The 9,491-nt window shown below is 42.3% G+C and overlaps 1 protein-coding gene across 1 annotated transcript in view; it reads left to right on the top strand.

Moving 5' to 3' along the window:
- The first annotated feature begins 420 nt into the window (after window positions 1–420).
- Window positions 421–9,491, top strand: part of LOC103901779 (hormonally up-regulated neu tumor-associated kinase homolog A) — a 24,765-nt gene continuing 15,694 nt past the window's right edge. The window contains exons 1-4 of the mRNA XM_019472983.1: window positions 421–672; window positions 1,629–1,921; window positions 6,487–6,542; window positions 7,692–7,830. Of these exons, the coding sequence (XP_019328528.1) occupies window positions 421–672; window positions 1,629–1,921; window positions 6,487–6,542; window positions 7,692–7,830 (740 nt within the window). The remainder of the gene's footprint in view (window positions 673–1,628; window positions 1,922–6,486; window positions 6,543–7,691; window positions 7,831–9,491) is intronic.

Here is a 9,491-nt window from a genome sequence, read left to right as displayed (position 1 = left end):
GCTACCACGGTGTTTTTAGAATAAATTGTGCCCTTGCACACCAGCAATATGCATGCAAGGAAAACTGGAGCTCAGTTTAGTTCAGTGCAACTTGTTTAGGGAACTACTGTAGGAGGAAGAGAGCCGTATATTCCAGGCTAATGCTGGGATTATGTGTCATCTGACTTGGCAGCTCTGGGGCATTAACTGACATCGCGTATCAGGTTAGGTTAATAATCTACCACTTGGTTCTGCTTGAGCAGATCTGTGTGCCCAGGGTAGAGATCAGTGACAAACAAGGAGTCTCGGAGGGAGAGGATTAGTTGCTGTGTGTTCAGCGGGATGGCACTTGCACCACAAGATGTACAGACTAAATGCCTGGATCTGCTGTGAATCAGAAGCTACATCTGGAAAGTAGCATACAAATCTGACTCTCCAGGGATGCCCACAGCAATGAAAGCAGGCTTGGATGACAAAATGACAGATACTGGCAACTTGGACAGGATATTACCAGAATGGGAGAAAAACCTAAAGGATATAAAAATACCTGCTTGTTTCAACAAGATGCCCCAAGAGACTGGGAAGACTTTCCCTCACTCCAAACAAGTTGGGAATTACCTAGTAGGCAAAATGATCAACAAGGGCTCCTTTGCCATGGTGATGGAGGGGCTGCACATCCCCACGGGGGAGAAGGTAAGCTTCTAATGAGGGGGTACCACGCACTAGGAATCACAAGTAACCTCACACTAACATGTCAGAGAATTTCAGACCATTTAATCTGCAAACCACAATCTACTCAGTGAATTATCCTCTGAACCTTATCCTCATAAATTAACCTCATAAATTGAGTTTATTGCTCATGTATAATCAGTCACATGTGTGAATATGTACTGACTGCAACTGTTTTCACAATTATAAAACAATATAGACAACAAAGATATCCTCCCACTGAAAGAGAATAGGATAATGGCATAAGGACAATTTCAGATCTGCTTTCCCTGATAATCCTCATTGACTAATTGGTGCCGCGTATCTGATCTTTAAAGCTATGGACAACACTTATTGAAAAGACAGCCACTCCAACAGCAATCATTTATATGGCAGGATACAGACAACATCTGTTATCTCTAGCTCAGTCGGGCTAGAATAACGTACCACTAGATGTAACTGTGGAAAGGTGGATTACTATCAAGTGGCTTTTTGATTTTTACTTTTCTTATGGCTCCAGTAGCTTCACTGGCTGAGTAGCTGCCCAAACTGCAAAGGGCCTAATCCCAGCCCATTATAGCCAGTATCTTGAATGGCTTTTAGACCAAGTCAGAAGGGAGCAAGTTAGAAAAAAATTTGGCACAGTACAGATGCAGTTAACAGTCAAGCATGTAGGGATTTTTTGCACTTAAGAACATTTCATATATGCCTATTTATTAATGCAATCAGATGGATAGATATGACAGTTCAGCCTTCTTGTTTTGGCTTTCAAATGAAATAAAAAGTGTATTTTTCCATCGAGAATGTCTCCCTCTGTGATACTGATTATCAACATCATGTCAAAAACAGCTTCTCCCACATGTCAGCTTACTCCACATCCTTTTGAAAATTAATCTAGGTTGCAAAGCTTGTTGCCAATTTGCATATATCCTGCAATTTAGGTAGCCATAAAAGTCATTGACAAGAGAAAAGCCAAGCAGGATTCCTACGTTTTAAAAAATATGAAGCGTGAGCCACGGATACACCAGATGATTAAGCACCCCAATGTTGTTCGGCTATATGAGACCTTGGAGACTGACGACAACTATTACATGGTGATGGAGATGTGCCTTGGCGGGGACCTCCTGGATAGAATTTGTGACAAAAAGAGGCTGGCTGAAAGGGAAGTAAGGAGATACACCAGGCAAATTCTGTCTGCAGTAGAGCACCTGCATTGCCAGGGGATTGTTCACAGGTAAGATGTTTCCCTCCTTCCAAAGAACAGTAAGAAAAGAAAGCATGCAAGAACATAGAGTGCTGTTCTTCAGCGAGAGCTTTTCTTTAATTTTCCCTTGTAAAAACAGGGATTGCAAAGAAGACTATGTTCTCTCAGCCCGTCTTAATAACACATTTTATTCTCAGCGATGGTAGAAGATAAGCTATTACACTTTCCTTGGGGAATAAAGTAACAAAGTCCAAGGATAAGAGCTGATGAGCGCAACAAATTAATACTTTGCCATGATTATCTCAGAATTAGCTGCTGACAAACGTGTATCTAATTCAAATATTTCAGTATGGCTATGCATATAAATATTGATTTCATTCGGTTAGCCACAACATATTGAAATAACCACACATCACTCAGGACCAAAGATAGATTGAGAAATCACAGCTCACTGGCTGTGCAGAGGACGTGGTCCTGCGGGTCCAGGTCTGTGGCAGGTCGCTGACCTTCCACACTGGCTTTTGCACTACAGGGACAGATTACGACTTCAGCCACTGCTAGAGGAACCTGAGCAGCCCATGCAATGAGAGCTGATCTTCTTCCCCCCAACAGGGATCTCAGCACATATACCAAGAGCAGCAGAATAAGGACTTCCATTTTAGGTGGGAGAATAGGCAAGAAGCAGTTTTTCCCACCGGTTTTCTGTTTTACTTAATAATTCACGGTCAGTCAGATCCTTAATTTTAAATGGTAAATGCACTCATCAAGAAAGCCCACAGGACCTAGCAATTAATCCAGTTGACTGTATCGTTGCAGTAACCATGAAACTAATAAGCTCTGAATGTGATGGCTCAGCATTTACAAGTGCTTTGTGACTTGAAATGCTTGCAATCCAGCACTTAATTATATTAGATCTGTTAATTAATAAGGAATGTACAAGAAAGAAATAGTCAGTATCTGACCTAGAGAATTTAAACAAACAAAAAAGCCCCACCAGAAAATAAACCCAAGGGGCTTCACCCATTTAGTCCAGGCTGACATCCCTGCCTTGCTGGTTCCCTAACTAATCTATTTTACAGCATTTCTTCAGTGCCCATGATCAAAACATTTACGGTCTTCCCATGACAACATTCCTCATGAATTTCTCAAGCCCTCTTCCCTTCTTTTTGTTTGGAAACAGCTCTTCCCAGTGAGCAAGGGAGTAGCCTGACTTCTTCCCCTACTTTTCTCTTCTTCTGTTGGTATCGTTTTGCTGGGAAAGCTTTGCGAGAGATAAGAATGTTGCTGCACACCCTGAGAGCAGCCAGATACGAAGTAGTGTGAGCTTCTCCGGAGACTTGCTTTACTATCAAACCCCCCTAACCAAAGGAAAATTCATCCTTGGCTCTCAAGCGCCTTGTCATAGAGTTTATGAAGTTGCATGGTCCGGCAGGAGCCCAGCCGCCTTGCTAGTTCATGGGCGTAGGTACGGTCAGCAGTACCTCAACTCGTGACCTGCTGCTAGCTTTGAGATTTAGAGCTACGGCCTTGACCTCATACCAGAAGCAGACTGGGAAGGATCTGGAAGGGCTTCCCTGCTCAGCTCCAGCTGCACTGATTTATAGCAACTCACTGAGGAGGTTAAAACTGATGAGGATAATTGTGGGTGTATCCTCTTCTGAAAAGAAGGCATCAATGATTCCAGAAAGATAAGCACAGAAATAGGAAAGTTCCCTCACAAAGTCAATCTGATTTTCTCATCTAAGCACTAAGTAAAACTCAACTCTGCATTGCTTTAACACAAGGAAAGGAGGGTTCCCAAACTGCCTGGTGGAAACGGCTGCTACTCCATGCTACCCTGGCACCCCACGGGTGTCAGGGCGTTGCTGGGGAGGGTGTTGGAAAATCACACCAGATATCATGCTAATAATTTCATGAGATGGATAATTGTGTGCCAATGCTTCGGTCTCTGCCCGGGGCCTCTTTATTTTACTGGAATGGAGGTGCCTGGTGATTGCAAGGTCTCATTCCTAAGTGATGAGCTTAAGAATTTGCTAAACTAATTTACTTTTGCACAGAAGTGTCTTATGGGCATTCCTGATTTTTAACCCTGGGATATACCTTGGAAAAACAGTATTTTCTATTGTCTTAATAATATACTTGATGAAAAACTGGCCAGTTTTGTAATTATTTTTAGTCCAAATTAATATCGCTCATCAGAAATCCTGTGCTATGTTTTGACAGCTATTTTGTTTCCTGAGCTTTACTTTTCCTATTCAGCACTAAAATCGGCACTGATCCAACAAATCCTTATGGCTTAAATTAAGGTTGAGCCTACTTCTCACAGTAAAGGTGGTACCTTTCTTGTCCACGCAAGATCACAGTTGATGATTGTGATGCCACAGTTGCCAAAATGATCAAGAAGATGGAGGATTGACTCACTTGCCTATTCATCCATCACACAGCATTTTACTGTGCCAGATATAAGAAGGCTCAGGCACAAGATCAGGTTCAACAGCTTCACAAGCTAACAGTCATCAGCTGAGCCCTGCTAACTATCCCTGTGCCTGCTCTAGACATGGCCAAGTAGTGAGGTAATGCATCTGAGCTTAAAAACCTCAAATAAAGACATATAAGCTAAATCACATTACCTCGCAATTGGATTGGGCTAGCGCATGCACACAGTCAGCTACCAACTCCTAATGCTGGCGCTTGCTAAGTGACAGTAACTTTCTTGTATGTACAGTTCCTAATTTTTCCTGGATATTTTCCCTTCTTCTGTATAAAAATGTCATATATTCTTCTGGAATATATTCCATCACTACTGGACCAAAGACCTGGAGAAGCATCACAGGCTGCCCTCTAGGCACTCTCTCTGAAGTCCCCATGGGAATGAGAAAAAATTCATGATGTTGCTTAAACTTACAACATTTCTAGGAAAGTTTCCTTTGGAAAAAAAGAACAAGATGTATCTTTGATGCAAGATAACTTCTGACACTATGTAAACTTTAATAGTGACCATAATCAGGTTTTTCAGGCAAGAAAGCATACATTTTTATTCACTGTGTGAGCACTCAGCTCAGCCTATAGAGCAGCGGTTGTGGCAATCCAATGTAACATTATTTAATTGTAGTGTAGTAGAAGTCATCAGAGTGCACTGTGATGCTAAATCCAATAGAAATGTGAGATTTGCAGTGGCCTGAAACACAACTAGTTTTAAACCACACAGTTTTAGTGCACAGGGTTATGTCACAGGGATAGGCTATGAACAAAGTTATCTTAAATCTACCTCCCAGCTTTTGGGCACTGGCTTATTTGCCACTCTAGAAAACACGCTTTTCAAATTAAAACCGATTAAAAAGTTACCGTTAAAACCATCTCCATCCCATGCTCAGCCTGGGGCGGCAGAGGGTTTCGAGTGCAATGCTGTGCCACCCAGAACCACGGAGATAAAAGGACACCCCCATAAAGCCACCCATCGGGACCACCGGGTACACCTCCGGACTTAATCCCCTGCAGCAGTGCAGTGCTGTTTGTGCAGCACCGGTCCTCCCAGCCCTTGCTCCTTGCTCCTTGCTCCTGTCCTTGTTCCCATCCCTCCTTCTGGTTTGTCCTCCTGTACTCTCCGACGTCTTTGGGCTGTTAAAAGTGCTTCACAACTTCAGAGAGGGAGGGAGGGAAATCCATGTACCTGGAGCCGCTTCTGAAACTTGCTCTGTTCCCCCGCAACCCCCGCAGAGCCAAGAGAAGCCCTCAGCGGCATGCGGGAGGCCGCGATGGGAGTCAGCAAAGCATCGCAGGCTCCTGCGGGAGGCCGCGATGGGAGTCAGCAAAGCTGACTGTTGGGAGGATCCCCTCCCAACACCCAAATTACACTGGCTGAGGATTTCCCCTGCACTGCAAAAGATTTCAGCTGCCACTTCAGGCGCTCCCCACAGTGGAGCAATATTCTGGCTTTTGGTTTGAATTTGTAAGGATATAAATGTTCCCACAATAAGCAAGTAAGCGCCTGAGCCAGCTAACAGCATTTTTCCTGCAGCTCTGAATTACGTCCCCCTGCGGGGGCGGCTGATACTGGTTGACCCTGTTTACATAAACATCACTGCGGAGATGTCTCCACCTCCAGGGTATCTGTCCCCGACCCAGCTTTGGTATACCTCCCCTCCGCCGCAAGATCTTACTTTCCAGTTCCCTTCTGATCCTTCATATCTCTCAGGCACAATTTACTCACCAAGAAAGCAGAAATACTCAACAGTGCTCAGTACTTCAAACAAAGACAAAAACACTCCGGGTCCAAGTATGTGCAACTTTCTTTTTTACTCAAAAGAGGAAATAAATGCTGTTCTTTTTTTAAAAAAAATACATCAGTAGAATGGATTATTCCTAAAATGAATAGTCTATTTAAAATATATACTCATAAAATATTCCCTGAAATACAGAAAGTTTCCATTTTCCCAACTGAAAACTTCAGGAAGGAATAAGGATCTTGTTACAATTGTAGGCAGAGCTGTGCAGAACTATTGTTATTATTTCAATTAAACTTTGGTAAAAACTATCTGCGAATAGTTAGCTGGGACATCAGGCATCTCAAAGTTTGCTTTCTGTCTTCATTTCAGGGACCTAAAAATTGAAAATTTTCTTCTTGATGAGAACAACAACATCAAAATCGTTGGTAGGTGCACATTATCTGTGAAGCTGGTTTTCAGCTTTTTATTTTGTGTCGCTTTCAGTGACAGTTCAGCTACTATTTAAACAGCACATTTTATGAGTGAGCTTGTGATTATTCAATAAACATATTCGAGCTTTTAGAATAAATAAAAGCTATGAAGTATAACTTAACAGCTTGTTTATTTGAGTTTTAACTAAAACATATTTTTAAGAGAACAAGGAAAATAATTTTGCCTATTGTTTTCCCTTGCGTATTGCTGGAGAAGCAAGAAACAATTACAGCTTTTATGTGTAGAAAGCTGTTCCTAGCAGAAGTGATTTGTAGACAAAGAAATAAATCTTCTGGGGTGAAACGCAGGTATGGACACATTAGCTTCTGTCGAGTCATTACTCCAACCAGAAACCTCATCATTTGGTATGTGTAAAAAAAAAAAAAAAAAAGACTTTTTTGGTCACTAACAGAAACCTTGCTAGGGTTGTGAAGCAAACATTTATAAAAATGAGGGAATTTGCACCAAGCAGTTAACACAGCTCAGAGAAACATTAATTTTATTCTATGGAAACCGCACAGAAAAATCCCCACAAGGGAAGCTCACTCTTAGAGACTCCACATGTTTAACCCAGTGTTTCCCAAACTTTTAAAAGCTTAACACCTCTGAGAAAAAAGGCACCAACTCTTCACCCCTTTTTTATAGCCGGCCAGTCCTTTACAATCACACCTTTCTCTTCCCTCCCCCTTGCACACATGCACATATGCAGAGAAAAAGGCTTAAGTTAGCACATTTTACCCCACATTTACAACGGGCTAAAGCACACCCAGCTGAGCTGAATGCCGTAGCTCATTAAGCCATGCTAGTGCAGCTGTGTAGCTAAGCTCTCGTACTAGCATACAGTCAACTGAGGCAAACTACAATAGCTAAACCAAAATCAGCCAAACCAGGAGTACGGCCCCATGGCTGGGTAACTTCACTGTTACCCCTGCTAATTCAGGACGCATTTATTCGAATCCAAATTGGCATCCACAGCTCAGATGTCACCAGATGCTAAAGCCAGCTGCTGTTTTAATCTTTCTCCCATCTTCAGTCAATTCGTAAAGTTAAACTATTTTGAGAAGAGACTAAAGCTTCTTCACCTTTGTTTTTGTGACCATCAGATTTCGGACTGAGCAATACTGCAAAGTTTGAGGGTCTTTCTCAGGAGCTGTTACATACCCAGTGTGGAAGCCCAGCTTATGCTGCCCCAGAACTCCTTGCTCATAGGAAATATGGTCCAAAGGTGGATATCTGGTCCATGTAAGTAGATCTAAAAATATACTTATCGAAACATTCTCAGCACTGAATGGTTTAGACAAGACTATGATATAAATAGGTTGGTGGCACTCTGCTTTGGTGCATCAATGGGGAAAGCAGAGATATATCAGAGAAGGGTTGCCAGAAAAAAAAAATTATGGGTGTGAAAAATATATCATGAAATGTATATCCATTGCAGAACACTGGAGAAAAAGCCGAATGAGCAATGCACGTGCTATTCTGGAGTAAGCCTGTGGCAAGGGATGTCAGCAGAAGGTAGGGTATCCAGCTCTAGGAGCCGGTTCTGAAAAGGCAGAGAAAGAGCTTGTATGTACCAGCCCCCTCAGATAAACCCGCCACCCTCCTGTCCTTCTGGCACACAGGTGCAGCTGATATCTGAGTAACTTCTGTCAAAATCAGAAGCCCTGGAAACCCTGGGCTGACAAATGGGAATTTCTGTCTACTTTGCCAAAAGAAGAAATCTAAACAGAAAGATTGAGTCTCAGGGACACACAGACCAAAGATGTGGCTTCAGCAGAGCCAGGAGACCTTCATCCATACCTTGGCTAGGCCCTTATATCAGATTATGATTAAAAAGTGCAGTTATTTACTTCATAGGTGGCACAAACCTGAATGGACTCCATTTTCTTTGTTCATTACATCTATAGGGTATGTCTTTTGTAATAAAGTCTTCTTATAATAAAGAATAATGCAGAAGATGCCATCAGAAAAGTAATTTTTCACACAAATCATCTCAGACTTTTCAACTGCATTTGCAGTTTGCAATTCTAGCAGTCAAGTTTGGGGTTTTTTACTTTTTTGACAGTTTTTCTGGATGGATCTGAGAAAATGATAGTATATTAAGTCCATTTTTGTATCCTTTGATCTTCATGGATCTGGATAGGAAAGCGGCTCTCCATGTCCATCATTTGTCCAAAGGCCATTCATGTTTATGTGCCCATGTATCAGCTTCTCCTTAGCTGTTTTGATAGTGACCATATGCCCAGGTCTGAGTGTTCCACCTAGAACATGTTTTTAAGCCCATTTCTAGCAGGTATGATTCAGGGCATAGAAGACGAGTATGAGTAATATAGACTAAGCCAAATCTTCATCTAGAGCATTAAGATTCAAAAACCCAGTAGTTGGTCAAATGCACCTTTGTCCAGACTCCTCCCACCTATTTAAAATTGCAACCATAATTCCCTGCAGTATCTTAACTAACAAGTGGTAGGGTAAAAATCAGGGTGCTATTGAAGCCAATGATAAAAGCCCGTGGCTTTCAAACAGCTCAGAAGGCTTGTAAGAGTATTTGGACTTTTTGGCTTAGAAGTACCACCTCCCATCCCACCCCACCACCGTATTGATCTAACGGATCTTAATGTTCTGCTTCTGTTCAACACAAAATGCTGCATTTGATCCAAACCCAAACCACCTCACTCTGGTCACCTACCAGAAGGAACAGGAGGTCTGGATGTACGGAACTGCTCTGAACTGGGATGTCCCACCCGCTCATCCAGTTGAGAGAATCCAGAGTCCCCTTGAGGACTTCTCAGCAGTCTTTACCAAACTGTGTATCTACAGAATCATAGAATCATAGAATCATTGAGGTTGGATAGGACCTCTAAGATCATCGAGTCCAACCGTCAACCCAACACCACCATGCC

Source organism: Aptenodytes forsteri, unplaced genomic scaffold (genome assembly GCF_000699145.1).
Source record: "Aptenodytes forsteri isolate BGI_AS27 unplaced genomic scaffold, ASM69914v1 Scaffold245, whole genome shotgun sequence".
Taxonomy (NCBI): Eukaryota; Metazoa; Chordata; class Aves; order Sphenisciformes; family Spheniscidae; genus Aptenodytes; species Aptenodytes forsteri.
The sequence above is the reverse complement of the archived record's forward strand: the minus strand, read 5'-3'. Positions and strand labels throughout refer to the sequence as shown.